A 17,096-nucleotide genomic window follows, 5' to 3' on the forward strand; every position below is an offset into this window, starting at 1 on the left:
CCCAGATAAATAGTGATGCAAAGCTGAAAACTGAGTGCAAAGGAAAAACTCAGCAAAGCTGAAGACAGGAGCAACTGCAACAACTCAGCTTGGATTGAGTGGGACATGGACTCGATGAGTTCACGCATTAGTGAATCATCATCTCTGCCCTTGCCACCCTTCCTTTTTGAATGAGGTTTGGCATTGGATGTAGAAGTTACCCCGCTAGCCGACTTCACATTTTGAGAGTGAGGGTCAAGCCTTTCAACACTTGGTGTCTCAGCCTCAAAAAGTGACTTGGGGGTCTCAATATCATCATTTTTACAAAGATTGACCGGATCCTCAAAAAATTCATGAGACCGACTATTACCAAGTTTCTTACTCACATCTTTGGCATAATTTCCCATTGCTTGGTCATCACCAACAATCGTACACAAATCATCATAGTGCGTTAGAGGCATGTTCAAGTACTCCTTCAACTTTGAGCTATTGCACTTATTATCCTGTGTAATAACTAAAGTTAAGAAAAAATTGCTTGCTACATAAAATTGTACGCAAATAATGAAAGATAAATACACTGTGTACCAATCGATACCTTTGTCCACATATCAAATGACTCTGGATCCATGGTCACTATTTTTGATGCCGGATCAAATCCAGCACCGCTCATGTTCATCACAGTTCGTATATCAAAAAACTTGCTCTTTAAGCTCTTCATATGGTTCATCACATTCTCCTTTGTGAATTCAGTTCCACATTGCTTGTTAACTTCATCTGTATGGTTCATCACATTCTCCTTTGTGAATTCAGTTCCACATTGCTTGTTAACTTCATCTGCGGCCACTTTGTATGCATGCATTTTAAAATTCCACATTGCTTGTTAACTTCATCTGCGGCCACTTTGTATGCATGCATTTTAAAAATTTTATCAACCTTGAGACCATCTCTTTCCAATTGAGCAAGAACAGGGATTAGAACATCATCATGCCTGGCATTCTAATACATGTTAGGCACCCCCCTAGTATTGGGAGGCTTGTCTATAATTGTTGAGGCCAATCTTCTTTTAGCAGCTACTTTCTTCTTTTTCTGAGATGGCGATATTGCCTCGACATCAACTTCATTAACCCTCTTTCTCGAACGACTCTCTCCAGATTGACAATTACTGTTATGTGGGCTAGGGGTTGCATGAAATGTATGGTGGCTAGTAAGCATGTTCATGTAAGACGTAGGTTGGTGAGTCATATATGCGAAATTACTGTCGTAAGGAGAGAAAGATGGAAATGGAGGGGGGAGCAGAGAATGGTGCACGAGGGAATGGCATGAATTTCATGTTCAAGTTTGAAGGAGGAGCTATAGGGGTTTTAGGGGAGGGAGTGGCATCACAATCATCATTTCTATCACCAAACTCGGCCATACTTTAAAGGATGAAGGACCTGTTACAATAAAATCACATAGTGAAAATATGAAGAACAAAGCTCATGTTAGACCAAAGGCACATAATGCAAAGATAAAATCAAACCACCATTAACAAACTTAATAAATACAACCAGTCCCGACGATAAACTTAAGAAATACAACAATACTGGAAATACTAATATGTCAATTACAAGCCAAATTCGGTTGTGTCCCCACCATGATATTTATTACAATAGTCTAGCCACATAGCACTTGCAATGTCATCCCTCTTCTCTTTCCATTCGTTCCTTGAATCTCTTTCTTCTCTTTGTGTTACATTTTGAGAAAAGTCAACAAGATTGGCATCTTCCCCCTCAGTAGCTATTTCTACATCGTCATCATCAATGGTAATGTCCTCATTTAATAAGTCATCGCCCGGGTCGACTATAGCAATGTAGTTATGAAGTATAGCACAAGCCAATACTATGTCAACTTGGGTTGGAAAAGGATAATATGGCTTTGCAGTGAGGATTTTGAAACAATTCTTCAACAATCCAAAGGTTGATTTAATTTTAGACCGTAGCGAGAAATGTCTTAGATTGAATAACTCTCTTCTGTTATTTATTGGCCTACCCATGTGCTCATTTAAATGATAACATATACCACGATAAGGGGAGATGAAGCCAGGCATAGTGGTGTACCCCGCATCGCACAAATAATATTTGTCTATAATTATAAACAACACATTATCGTAAATAATTAAATTCTTTGTAAATTACAATTGAATATCCATTTTTGTCATTAACGAGTAATTACCATCGTAGACTCTCAGGCCATGAGGTTGAGGTCTTGAAAGTGCATCTTGTAGTACTCTATAATCATTTGCGGACTCCTCCCAACCGGCGAGAACATATGAAAATAACTTATTTGGGGTACAGGCGGCTAGAACATTTTGAGTCACACCTTTACGGCCTCTAAAGCGGGCCACAAGGCTAGCAGGAAGCATAGCGTCAATGTGGGTCCCGTCTATCATGCCAATGCAATCCTATATAATTTTAGAAATTTACTATTAATTAATAGGATAACAATTTTACTTCTGTAGATCATTGTATGTTCATGAGTGCATTACCTTGAAATAAGGATAGTACAAAGGATTGCTTGCAATCTCTGGCGCCAATTCCTTTGGTGCTTGCTTCAAGAACCACCCCCGTATACAACCAACTGCTTCTAGGCATTTGTTAAAATATCTGGAAATTGTTTCTCCCGATCTTATGAAATGTGATCTTACTATTCTATTTTTTGTTTTATGTCCTAATACATTAAGAAACATGAGCAATTGTTCTTCAACTTTTACATCACGTGAATCCTGTAGTAGGCCCGTCCCTCTCATTATTCTGACAAGATTTTCAAATGCATGCGGCCTCATTCTAACATAGTCTCTACAGCTGTGACTATAGCCAGAAAATACGCGGCATATGTGGGCATTCCTAGACTCTATTTTTTGTTTTTCCCCTCCCCATGGTGATAGGTGACAGATTTTCGTCTACAACGCATTCTCATTACACATGTCAACACAGTGACGATGGCAGACATAGTAGCATTACTCGATATCCTCATTAACGCTTCGTCATCAATATCTTCCATCTACAATGAGTGCAAAATACATTCTTATACATAGACAAATAATAGAATCGGATTTTTAATTCTAATACTTTTAGCGGATATTCAGTATAGTAAAATTATATAACTACACATAATTTCTTCTTATCAGCCACGATCTCATATTCTAAATAAAATCATACTATTCCAATATTTTGAGCTAGCCTTCATATACATGAAGGACATCAGCAAGTAAAGATAAACATCTAAATTATATAAGTGTAGAAAACAAAATTGACTATTACAAAAATTTTGGGAGTAAACCCTAATTTGGCGTATTAAAAAAATCAGCCAAAATATACCCTTAACTTTGCCGTAAATTTAAGGGTTTTTTCTCACAATTCCACAACTCGGACTCTTCTATAATTGCCTTCAATTAATAAGTAAATAGTGACAATTTATTAAAATCATATAAAATAAAAATAATTAGAAAACGCAGTAAAGGCCGTACCTTATCGTCGGTGTGGAATAGACCCCGATGATCAAAGGAGGAACTTGAACCCCTAAACCAGAGATCAAGGCGCCATATCTGAAGTTCAGATCAGGGAGGAGTTTCGACTACGCCCGAATCAGAGAAGATCACATCCATCAACGAAGGCGACATGCACTATGAAAACCCCTATCATCAGAAAATCGTAGACTTGTAAAACCCCAACATTAGAAAATTCCTTTTGAAATCAAGAGCTACGCTTCATCGAGGTGACCCAGCAGGGAACTAATCGACCATTCTAGATCGATTTGCTGCCGATTGATGCCTCGGCTCCCTGATTTTTCTTTTGAATCGGCATCGATTTGCTGCCGATTGATGCCTCGGCTCCCTGATTTTTCTTTTGAATCGGCGCGAAACGGAGGAGGAAAAGGTAGAAGAGAAGAGGCAACTGAAGATGAGGCGGTGAGGATATCGACAACGGGTCAGGGCTCTTCACGTGAAGAGAAAAGGAAATGCTGAGCTGGAAGCAGGTGTCAGATTTCCAGCCCAATTCCACTCAAAAATAGCGGAAATGGGGTGTCCAAAAACGACAACTGTTTGTCAGTATTTTGGCAAACTTTTTCCTTAAAAAAGTGGAAAACAAACGCAGTTTTTGGAATCCAAAAAAGCCCTAAAAGTTGCTTTTTGTTCCATAACTGCAGTTTTCCTAAAAAAAACCCCTACCAAACAGCCCCTAATGGGATGTTAAGGCATATCAACTGACATTACCTTTAGTGCTTAATTTGCTAATTAAGCTTCTATTCAACAAAAGATTATACAAGTACTAAGCGCCAAGAAATTTAAAATGACATGGCTCTTATTATCTTAATTACTCTATTATCTAGTCTAATCTTTTAGTCGCTGACGTGAATCCCCAATACTTCCCAAGTTTGATTTACAGCTAGATTTTCAACTATGCTTACCTTTAATTAATCTTGTTCAACGCCCACGTGTTAATACTAATCTCTGACCGTCTGTTTCTCCGTTGTGTCGTAATGAAAACGATGAACCAAAGCAAGGCAACAAGATAAAGGAAATAATTTGGGGGGTGGGGCGTGGTGGAAGGAAATTCGCAAGTGGAGCACTCTTATAAATTTTTTTATTAAGGAAGCAGATCATGACAAGTACACTTTCGATTTAAATCAGTATAATTAATATGTAACATTAACAGAATCAGAAACTTAATACGTACCAATGATTAAATTATCAATACAATTATAATATGTATTAGTGCAATTAACAACGTTAATTAAATGTGTGCTTAAGCATGTATTGCATTCTCTTTTCTTCTTATGATTTTTCTAGAACGCCTTAAAACCTCTTTCTACAATGAAGTGTGTAGAGAGGGGGAAAATTTACTACAGAAAACCATGTAGCTTGAGTAGGAGGGTTCCTTATATCTGCTAAACAGAGAATTATTTAGCAATTTTTATTTCCAATTACATGTTGGTGCATATGGCATGCACAGAACATGATGATCTTTTACATTGTTATACGTAGTTTAAAAAGCATTATTACCTAGTCAGTTTACTTTATAAATGAATGGACAGGCCCATCGTCAGTGAAAGTTGCAAACACTCTCAAGCTAGCAGTAGAAGGACAAGAACTTCCATCAATTCCACTCTCGAGCAGCCAAGAGAGAACGCAGAAAGCCCACAGAGTGCAAAAAGAAGAAGATGATATGAGACAGATGCAAGCAAATGAAGATGAAAGGAAAGCTCATATATAACCTGTCATACCAAGTTTTCTCTATTCTTTTGTAATTAGTTTGTAACTAACTATCATTTTTGAAAACTGCCTGTTGCAAATAAACGCGTGTATACTTTATTTTTGGATGATTTTCAGTGTAGAAACTTTCAATTCTCCCCCTCTTTTTTGTCGTGTGGCCGGCTTTGGTCCATAACTAGGGGTGCATTCGGTTCGGAATATGGCTCGGATATGATGCTTATCATATCCATATCTTCTTATCCATCTCGGATATAGATATGGATTCAGATATACATCGGTAAAAAAAATTCATAACCATATCCGCTAAAATCGGATATAGTTACGGATATACATGTAGATATATAAGCGGATATGCATGCGGATGTAAAACGGATATGAGAAAACTAGATAATATTGAGAAAAACATAGTTAATGTGATACAAAAGAGTTTGTTAATATGTTCATTATAACTGAAAAGTTAATATTAGACATATTGATCATCAAAATTAACCACAAATCCATAATCTAAGAATCGAAACTATCATAAGAGTATGACTTTTATGTATTCGGATATTTCGGATACGGATATGGATATTTCACTACAAAATAATATCCGTAATCATATCCTATCGGTTATAGATTTGATTAACCATATCCGTATCCTAACAGAAACGGTTACAGATATTTTCTCGGATACGGATACGGTTTAGCACCCCTATCCATAACTACATCAGTATTTGCGATGAATGACGGCTAGGGTCCTCTCATTATGTTTTTTTTCTATACTTTTGTAGGACACAAACTTGTGTCCATCCTCATTATATATGAATGAAATGAACAGGAATTTTCCCTTGTTCTTCTAAAAAAAACATATAGCTTGGGAGAAAAAAAAAACATTTGACGTGTAAATTCCATATTTATTTGTGACAAAATACATACTCTACTAAAATTTTTAGAATTAAGTAGTTACCGATACAGCTTTAAAATTGGGTTAATTTAATAAAGGGTTTTTGAGATATTGGTCCTCCAAATCTCATCCAGCTTGATACAAGTCTCCCAAATCAAGACATTTAATACAAGTCCCCTTAATCTCACATATCTAAATACATATCTTCAAAATTATCATATTTGGATGCCAACCCCCGAAACTATTAAGTTCTTTGAAAGAAGTCACCATGGTTAATTAATTGACATCCACTTAACACATCTTAACTAATGGGATTGTTAATTTTCTTCTTTAATTTTCGCCCTTGTCTTTAACAAACTCTCTTGCAAAGACAAAAAACTAAGCGAATGTATCCTTTGAATCCATTGAAAACTAACTTTACTTGCTGAACTTTCTTAAATCCCCATAGTGATGAGTTAATTCTCAACAACCTGTTAATTTACTTGGGTTAAATGGATGAGAATCAACCATGAAGACTTATTTCAAAGAATTTAATAGTTTTAAGGGCATGTATTTAAATATAAAAATGTGGGCTGTTGGATTTAATCTAATAAATCTATTTGTGGGCACATATGATTAATCAATGTGTATTGCTATCTTTCAGGATAACCCACTAAAGTGATCAATTAAGTTGGGTTAATTTGGTATTTAAATAAGTCATGGGGTTATATGTGCAGATACCAGGTTGTAATTGTGATTTATTGAGGGGCTAAATTACAAAAGTACAACATCTATAAATAAGGGGTTATGGTCCCTAACCTAGGGTTACATTCTCTAATTCTCTACACCCCCATCTAGCTAGAGAAATTCGGATTTGGAGAAACCCTAAGGTTAGAAGATCATCAAAAACCCAAAATCAAGATCAAGCAATGGATTCAGGTATAAGCTTCCGCTCTTTTAGATCCTTGTTAATCTCTTTGAATTAATCATGGCTATATGGTTTTAGATCTCAAGTTTTATGATGTAGATCTAACAAGTGGTATCAGAGACACCTTGATTAATTCTTAGAGATTTAAGCTTTATTGGGTTTTTTGATCTTAAATCTCTGGTTAAAGATTCAATTTTATTCTCGGATGAACAGTAATGTTCGGATGAACAGTAACGAAAATTTTCGGATGAACAGTAGATTTTTTCCGGGTGAACAGTAACTGAAAAATCACCGGTGAACGGTAACTTTTTGGATTTTTCTTTGATTTTTTCTTCAATTTTTCCAATTCTGGATCTGTTTTGAAAATAAAAATCAAAGGTTTTTTGGGTTTGTCGGCGGCGGTTTCAATTTGAAACCCTAAGGGTTCATGGCGAAAATTAAGGAGGTGGTTACCTCAAACGAACCTCGCGTTCGTTCAATTTTAACCGAACTTCCAATTTTTTCCAATTCTGGATCTGTTTTGAAAATAAAAAAAATCAAAGGTTTTTTTGGGTTTGTCGGCGGCGGTTTCAATTTGAAACCCTAAGGGTTCATGGCGAAAATTAAGGAGGTGGTTACCTCAAACGAACCTCGCGTTCGTTCAATTTTAACCGAGCTTCGCGCTCAACGAACCTCGCGTTCGTTCTAAGGTGAACCTCGCGTTCAACTCAGGTGAGCGTCAAGCTCAATTTTAACGAACCTCGCGTTCGTTCTAAGGTGAACCTCGCGTTCAACTCAGGTGAGCGTCAAGCTCAATTTTTAACGAACCTCGCGTTCGTTCATTTTCAGACGAACCTCGCGTTCGTACTTCAGACGAACCTCGCGTTCGTACTTCAGACGAACCTCGCGTTCGGACTTCAGACGAACCTCGCATTCGGACTTCAGACGAACCTCGCGTTCGGACTTCAGATGAACCTCGCGTTCGTACTTCAGACGAACCTCGCGTTCGTACTTTAAACGAACCTCGCGTTCGTTCCCAAGTTGAACCTCGCGTTCTTTTATTAAACGAACCTCGTGTTCGTTCATTTTCAGACGAACCTCGCGTTCGTGCTTAAGTGAGTCTCGTACTCAATACAGTCGAACCTCGCGTTCGAAGTTAAGGGAACTTCGTGTTCATTATGGTTAAGCCTCGGCTTTTCATGGGTCCACTTTGGTATACTTAATTTATTCAATTAAGTTATGGGCCCTAATTAAGCTGTGAGACCCCAATTAAGTTTTTGGAAATTCAGTTGATTTAAATTTTTTAATTTAAATCTAATTCGGTTTTTAATCAATTATTTAATTCAAATATTATGACACTAAGGTATTAAGGTTGTCTCTCACTCCAATTGATTAATTGAAACAAGAAGTTGCCAAAGTAACCTCTCTTGTGTAGATTGTTCATGAGGAATGTGAGATGTTTGTGTGTATGCTTTCGTGTAAATATTTAATCGGCCCAAAGGAAGGTTAATATTTATTTAGACTGTATACACATCTGCGATGATAAGCGTGTGACAATTATAAGGTTTACATGTGAATAATGAATCGATCCAAAGATAGTTTCATTATTTGACATGAGTTATTGTCAATGTTTGATCATTGCAACAAGGTATCACTTACAAGTTAATATTACTGTCCAAAGACTTGATATTAATGTTGTGCCGGTATCTTGGATGGGGATTGTCATTATTTGAATTTTATTGATTATGGTTATTGATGTGAGCATTCTTTTGTTTTATTTCAGCTAATGCATCTGCTGCAACAATTTCTGCTAACATCAACTCAATTCCCATGCTAAATGGGACAAACTTCAAGGTTTGGAAAGAGAACATATTAATTGTTCTTGGCTGCATGGATCTTGACTATGCATTAAGAACTGAACAACCCCAACCTCTCAATGCGGATAGCACTCCTGATGCAAAGAAGGAGCATGAGAAGTGGGAGCGTTCAAATCGCATGAGTCTTATGATCATTAAGCGCGGCGTTCCGGAAGCCTTCAGGGGCATAGAATCCGAAGGGATTACTAAGGCTAAAGATTTCCTTGCCGAAATTGAGAAGCGTTTTGTGAAAAACGATAAGGTAGAAACAAGCACGCTTTTAGCTCGCTTGATTTCAATGAAGTATAAGGGCAAAAGAAATATCAGGGAGTACATTATGGAAATGTCTCATATTGCTTCAAAGCTTAAGGCACTTAAACTCGATCTTTGTGACGAGTTATTAGTGCATCTGGTTTTGTTATCTCTTCATGTACAGTTCAATCAATTTAAGGTCAGTTATAACTGTCAAAAGGAGAAATGGACTCTAAATGAGCTTATTTCATACTGTGTGCAAGAAGAAGACAGGTTGAAGCAAGATAAGACAGAAAGTGCTCATTTGGCCTATGCCTCTAAGGATAAGGGCAAGAAAAGGAAGAATGATAAGGAAGCTGCTAAGGGTCCAGTTGAGAAGAAACAACATAAGGATAATCAGGGTTGTTTCTTCTGTAAGAAGCCTGGACATGTAAAGAAGGACTGTACAAAATATCACGCCTGGCGTGATAATAAGGGTACGTTCCTTGCTTTGGTCTGTTCTGAGGTTAATTTAGCTTCAGTACCTAGAAACACTTGGTGGTTAGACTCTGGTGCTACTACTCACGTAAGTGTTTCTATGCAGGGCTGTCTGAGCTACCGAAAGCGAAGTGATGTTGAAAGACACATCTTTGTGGGCGACGGACAATCGATAGATGTGGAAGCAATTGGACACTTTAGGTTGTTGTTAGGAACTGGTTATTATTTGGATTTAAAAGATACTTTTGTAGTACCGTCTTTTAGACGGAATTTGGTTTCTGTTTATGTATTGGACAAATCAGGTTATTCTTGTTCATTTGGAAACAGTCAATTCAGTTTATCTTTTAATTCAAATGTTGTGGGAACCGGTTACTTGAGTATTTATGACAACCTATATTTGCTTGATACAATTGCTTCTTACAATGAATCCTTGCATGTGGAATCACGTGGTACTAAGCGTAAATTAAATAAGGAAAATTCGGCGACATTATGGCATAAGCGCTTAGGTCATATCTCAAAAGGTAGAATTGAGCGTCTTGTGTCTGATGGCATTTTGGATTCCCTTGATTTTTCGGACTTCGACGTATGTGTTGAATGTATCAAGGGAAAACAGACCAAAGTGAAAAGATTAGGTGCCAACAGATCTTCGGATGTCTTAGAATTGATACATACGGATATTTGTGGGCCATTCCCTACGGAATCCTGGAATGGTCAACAATATTTTATATCATTCATAGACGATTACTCACGTTATGGGCACCTATATCTTATTCATGAAAAATCTGAGTCTCTGGACATGTTCAAAGCCTATAAAGCTGAAGTTGAGAATCAACTCAACAGAAGAATTAAAACCGTCAGATCTGATCGTGGTGGTGAGTACTACGGTAGATATGATGGTTCAGGTGAACAACGTCCAGGACCATTTGCTAGATACCTAGAGGAATACGGTATCGTCCCACAGTACACCATGCCGGGTTCACCTAGCATGAATGGTGTAGCTGAAAGACGAAATAGGACTCTTAAGGATATGGTAAGAAGTATGATTGCTCATTCTTCTTTACCAGAGTCACTCTGGGGAGAAGCACTTAAGACAGCAGCTTACATTCTGAATAGAGTACCAAGTAAAGCAGTTGCTAAAACACCTTATGAGCTTTGGACTGGTCGAAAGCCCAGTTTAAAGCATTTACATATTTGGGGATGTCCAGCTGAGGCAAGGCCTTATAGGCCGAATGAAAAGAAATTGGACTCCAAAACAGTTAGCAGCTACTTTATTGGATACTCTGAACGCTCTAGGGGCTTTAAGTTTTATGATCCCACTATAAGGAACATTTTTGAGACGGGAACAGCAACATTCTTTGAGGATGTTGAGTTTGGGGGGAGAAATAAGGTTAGAGACATTAGTTTTGAGGAGGAATTGGCTTCAGATCCAATCCATACAGTTACTTTTGACAATATTCAGGTTCCTATACCTGTTGTTGCTCAAGAAGTAAATCAAGAACCTCAAGATGATAATGTTGAACAACTCCCTGTTCCAGAAGAACAAACTCAACAACCTCAAGAACCAGTGCCATTAAGGAGATCCACGAGAGAAAGGAGAAATGCTATTCCGGATGATTATATTGTATTTCTCCAAGAACATGAGGAAAGTAGTGGAATGTTAGAAGATGATCCAATCAACTTCTCTCAGGCCATGAAAAGTTCTAACTCTCAACAGTGGATTGATGCCATGAATGAAGAGTACAAGTCTATGCAAGACAATAAGGTTTGGGAACTTGTCCCATTACCAGAAGGTGCAAAACCAATTGGTTGTAAATGGATTTTTAAAACCAAGCGGGATGCAAACGGTAATGTGGAGAGGTATAAGGCACGTCTTGTGGCTAAAGGCTATACTCAAAAGGAAGGCATTGATTATACAGAGACTTTCTCTCCGGTTTCATCGAAAGACTCTTTCAGAATAATCATGGCACTTGTTGCTCATTATGATCTTGAGTTACATCAGATGGATGTTAAGACTGCATTTCTCAATGGAGACATTGATGAGATGATCTATATGGTGCAACCAGAAAACTTTGTGTCGGGAGACCCAAAGAATATGGTCTGCAAATTAAGGAAATCCATCTATGGACTCAAGCAAGCTCCTCGTCAATGGTATCATAAGTTTCAACAAATAGTTATCTCGTTCGGTTTTGAGATGAACATTGTTGATGACTGTGTATATCACAAGTTCAGTGGGAGTAAGTATATTTTTCTGGTTCTGTATGTGGATGACATCTTGCTTGCCACTAATGATATAGGCATGTTGCACGAAACCAAGAGATTTCTATCAAAGAATTTTGAGATGAAAGATCTTGGGGACGCCTCTTTTATATTAGGGATCCAGATACATCGAGATCGCTCTCGGGGTATTCTTGGATTATCACAAAAGAGCTATATCGATAAGGTACTTAAAAGGTTTGGCATGCAAGATTGCAGACCAGGTGACACCCCTGTTGCTAAAGGAGACAAGTTTAGTCTCAATCAGTGCCCTAAAGGTAACCTTGAAATTCAGGAAATGCAGAAGATTCCTTATGCTTCGGCTGTAGGAAGTCTAATGTATGCTCAGGTATGTACGCGTCCGGATATTGCGTACATTGTTGGGATGTTAGGCAGATACTTAAGCAACCCTGGTATGGATCATTGGATAGCAGTCAAAAGGGTTATGAGGTATCTTCAGAAAACAAAAGATTACATGCTCACATACAGAAAATCAGAGAAATTAGAGGTCATTGGGTATTCGGACTCTGATTTTGCTGGATGCCAAGATAGCAGGAAGTCTACATCAGGCTACATTTATATGTTAGCAGGAGGAGCTATATCATGGAAAAGTGTCAAACAAACACTAGTAGCTTCCTCCACTATGGCAGCAGAATTTGTAGCTTGCTATGAGGCATCCAATCAGGGAATATGGCTGCGAAATTTTGTCACGGGACTGCGCATTTTGGAAAATGTTGAAAGACCACTAAGGCTATATTGTGACAATAAATCTGCAGTAATGTATTCCAATAACAACAGGAGCTCAACTAAGTCAAAACATATTGACATTAAGTTCCTGGTTGTGAAAGAAAGGGTACAGAGTGGACAGATATCCATAGAGCACATTGGGACAAACTCCATGATAGCTGATCCTCTTACTAAGGGATTGCCACCTAAGGTCTTTCATGAGCATACTGCTCATATGGGTGTGGTATTATTTGAGGATATTATGTTTTAGTGGGAGTTTGTATTTGTGGTGCTTTATGTTTGGTTGTATTGTCTGATCAGAATAAAGTATTCAGTTAAGACACTCTGTTACATTATGTTTGGTTTTGACCTCACTAAGGAGGACCAGTTGAAAATAGACATGTACTGATCACATTGCATGTAATTTTCATGCTGCACATCCATGATTGATCTATGTCGTTTGATTGTATTGGTATATGTGACCATTGATGGGTCGAGTCACGATAAATGTGACGAAGGCCGCTTTGATCCTATATTGATATAGTCAATGGACGAGATTGTTCGGAAATACCTTTTCAGTGATAGCAATTTTTGAGGTCATAAGGTTATACACAATTTAAGGAATCATATGGTGCCCAAGTGGGAGATTGTTGGATTTAATCTAATAAATCTATTTGTGGGCACATATGATTAATCAATGTGTATTGCTATCTTTCAGGATAACCCACTAAAGTGATCAATTAAGTTGGGTTAATTTGGTATTTAAATAAGTCATGGGGTTATATGTGCAGATACCAGGTTGTAATTGTGATTTATTGAGGGGCTAAATTACAAAAGTACAATATCTATAAATAAGGGGTTATGGTCCCTAACCTAGGGTTACATTCTCTAATTCTCTACACCCCCATCTAGCTAGAGAAATTCGGATTTGGAGAAACCCTAAGGTTAGAAGATCATCAAAAACCCAAAATCAAGATCAAGCAATGGATTCAGGTATAAGCTTCCGCTCTTTTAGATCCTTGTTAATCTCTTTGAATTAATCATGGCTATATGATTTTAGATCTCAAGTTTTATGATGTAGATCTAACATGGGCGACTTTTATCAAATAGATGAGATTTAGGAGACTTTTATCCAATTAAATATAATGATTTGGAGAACTTGTATACAATATTAAAATAATTTAGACAAAGACCTCCTGAACAGTGACCTCTTGAACTTTTATCAAAATTTTGTTATCGAAAGATACGTCTTTTATATAATATATTTAATATTTATATATAGATGAGTCAAGACTTCCCGGATAATTTTCTTGAAAGTGATCTATGAGTACTTTCTCCGGTCTGCTTACCTTGAAAATTCTGCCCACAGGAAGATCCCGAGAAGGAGAGATTTGGGTAATCATTTCTGCGTTAGGTAGAAGTCAATCTCATTGAACTGTGACAGACGAATCTAACAAACTTTATCAAACAATACATTTATTACTTGATTGATTTTTAGAAAAAATGTTTCAAGGCCCCCAAAAAATATAGAGGATGTCACTAGCGCACCTGTATTTTTTTTATATGATAAAGCCCCTAATACTCAAGTTAATAATGTTTTAGCCCTTTTTCCATTTCCCAGACAACACTGAGAGAAAAGTTCGCTCGAAAAGACGAAACTATCCATTGTACCTGTTCCCCCAAAACCTAGCTCCCCCCCTCTCTCTCTCTCTCTCTCTCTCTCTCTCTTCTCCCTTCACATGCCCAAATCTCCCTAACCTCAAACCTCCCTCAACTTGCGAACCCATTTTTAAAACCCTAGTTTCACTCAAGCGGTTAGGAAATCCATAAGGAAAATGCCCAAAAAAATTTTAAGTGAAATGGCTAAGAACCCTAAGCGTAGCAAGGATGAAGTGGACAACACTCAAACGGAACTGGACGTTCGTCACCGGCGTCAGTCGGCACAATTGGCGCTGGAGGAACTGCCAAACTTATCCGCCTTCGCCTCCGCCTCTGCCTTGTTATCTCCCGCCGACGGTTCTGCTCTGACATCCTCTGAGGATGAGGAGAGTAACGAGGTGACAGAAACCCTATTGAGCATGAAAAGTCTGGAAATTCGAGAGCGCAAGAGGAGACACTCGCTGGAGGTTGTGTCCATCTCAAATAAGAAGTAAGTTCCCAATCAATTGAGTGTTTTTGAATTTAATTAGTTTAAATGAGTGATTTTGATTTTAATTGAGGTTTATGGGTTCTTTTTTTGAATAAAATGGTGGTGGGAGACTGGTTATTGTAGTGTAGAACCTGTTTCTTAATTTTGGAGTAAGATCTGAACAATACGAAGTGTTATCTGTTTGGAAGAAATGCATGCAAATAATTCTCATTTGTTGATAGCTAGTAACAATGCATGTTAATAATTCTTGTTTGTTGTTAACGTTTACTCTTAAGTGTCAACTATTAGCTATTCATGTTAATAAAACGTGATTTTAACTAAGTTAATGCATTTACTGTTAATTGTTACCTAATTTGCAATTGAACGACTTGTTAAGAGTAAATAGTTATTTATGTAGGAAAGTTGCTGCCGAAGGTGATATAAAGCCTAGTGCCCGTCTTGGATCGTATTGTACTTTCATGCAAAAACTTTAACCAAAACTAAAGAAGTGGCATTGGGATGCCTACAAGGGTAGTAACTTTGTGCACTATGTATTCTTCGGACCTCCAACACGTGATCGACGGGCACATGAGCATGTGCTCAGCCATTATGCTGGCGAAACTGATGAATTCTCTTTTCCTAATCCCAAAATTAAGACTATATTTTCAGTCAAATTTGATAAAGAGTGGGTGCAAACTCACACGGGCTTCCCTATTGATAAGGAGTTGATCTACGGGAATAGAGACCTTCACAACCGGCTTTGGAGGGAATACTTTGAAGTGAAAAAAGAAATGCTAAAGGCCAAGTCAAAGGCAAAGGCCAAGGCTACACAAGAAGCTGGTAGCATGAGGAGATATGTTGAGGAGTTACTGGAAATACTTGTTGAGTCTTCTAATAATAAGGACATTGAGGATTTTGTGCTGCTTCAGATCTTGTACCAGTGTGCAATGATTTGGTGCCCCAACAGCTCACAAGGCATTCCAAGATAGTTGTTTCAATATGTAGATAGTATTGAGAGAGTGAGTAACATTACGTCGAGTAAATTTATTTTTGATGAGACAAAGAGAGGTATTCAGATTGTCGTTGAAGGGTTGAGGAAGCCAGGGTTAGATTCGTACCGTGGAGTAAATTTAATCGTACATGTTACCTTTAGTTATGTTCATGTTAATTTTAACTAAAACATGTTAACTTTCAGGCTGACATGTTAACATATAAAATTGTGTGGATTTTCATAACTATTTTCCTTAATATTGTGGATTTACATGAGTAATAAGTATATGGTTTATTTTTAGATTTTGGCCCAGCATATCAGAGATGCTTTTGAGAGTGAAGATGAAATAGAGAAGTTGAAGATTAAATTCATTTTGGAGGAATACGGCCAAAATAAATTGGAAATTACTTCACGTTGTCAAGCGTAGTAAGCGCCTTCAATGGGATGCTTGCTCTAAGGAGATACATATGCTGAACAAGAAATTGGAGCGCTATGAAGGGACCGCTGACTTGATTGACCCCGAAGACCTAAAGAAGAATGTGAAGGGGATTATGTCACAGAATGATAGGCATACAGGGTCTGCACAAAAAAAAGAAGGAGTATTGATGCTAATGATAGGGGTGATGATGGAATTTGCTTCAATTATGACGATGTAACCAATATTGACAAGGAAGCCTCTTATATTACCGAGGCTATTGCGAAAGCAGAGAAGGAGGTAGAGAAAAGTGAATGGCAAGATATGGAGGATGAGAATGTGGAGAAAGCTCTAGAGAGTGAGGAGGTTAAGAAAGAGGAAGCGAGAGAGGATGAGAAGAAAGAGGAAGAGCGAGAGTAGGAGAAGAAAAAGGAAGAGAAAGAAGGGGTAGAGAAAGTGGAAGAGGAAAAAGGAAAGAAGGAAGATGAAGAAAAAGTGGAGGAGAACAGAGAGGAGGAGAAAGCTGAAGAGAAGAAAGTTGAAGAGAAAATAGAGGAGAAAAATCAGGTGCAAGTTTATCAGAAGAGATCGAAGAAATTATCGTCAAAGGGGACTAGTGTTAGACCCTAGAGGGGGGGTGATTAGGGTCTTATGCTAATCTAATCCGATTAAATGCCAATTAAAATTAATTAACAACTATATTCTTACAAGATAGGTATACAATCTATTATGGGCAAGAATATGCAATATACACAAAGTGATATATCCTATATGATGAAATATATATGCAAGGATATATAAACTAAGGGTGATATAAACATAAACAAGATAAACAAGATAGTGGACAATGTGAACAATAGATAATGGCGACAAGAATGATATGAACAATAAGCACAAGTGAGACGCCAAGACAATCACAAACACACAAAGATGATCACGGAGTTCGGACCTTCCGTCCTACGTCTCCGCTCCCCACTCCCGGGGAGAAATCCACTA

General features: G+C 37.7%; 1 protein-coding gene across 1 annotated transcript; it reads right to left on the reverse strand.

Annotated features, from left to right (window-relative positions):
* Window positions 1,583-13,969, reverse strand: LOC109830988. Its single transcript, XM_020398335.1, has 5 exons — window positions 13,916-13,969; window positions 2,938-3,018; window positions 2,504-2,566; window positions 2,191-2,419; window positions 1,583-2,100 (listed from the first exon to the last, which is right to left on the reverse strand). Exons 1-5 carry the CDS (start codon window positions 13,967-13,969, stop codon window positions 1,583-1,585), a joined length of 945 nt encoding a protein of 314 aa, XP_020253924.1.

Source organism: Asparagus officinalis, chromosome 2, assembly GCF_001876935.1.
Source record: "Asparagus officinalis chromosome 2, Aspof.V1, whole genome shotgun sequence".
NCBI classification, from domain to species: Eukaryota; Viridiplantae; Streptophyta; class Magnoliopsida; order Asparagales; family Asparagaceae; genus Asparagus; species Asparagus officinalis.

Excerpts from the sequence above, each read along its gene's own strand:
- LOC109830988 (XM_020398335.1), bottom strand. The coding sequence starts at position 13,969 with ATGATTACCCAAATCTCTCCTTCTCGGGATCTTCCTGTGGGCAGAATT. Across the intron at positions 3,019-13,915 it reads CTGTGGGCAGAATTTTCAAG|ATGGAAGATATTGATGACGA; the intron begins GTAAGCAGACCG and ends CACTCATTGTAG. Across the intron at positions 2,567-2,937 it reads TCGTCACTGTGTTGACATGT|CAAGCACCAAAGGAATTGGC; the intron begins GTAATGAGAATG and ends TGGTTCTTGAAG.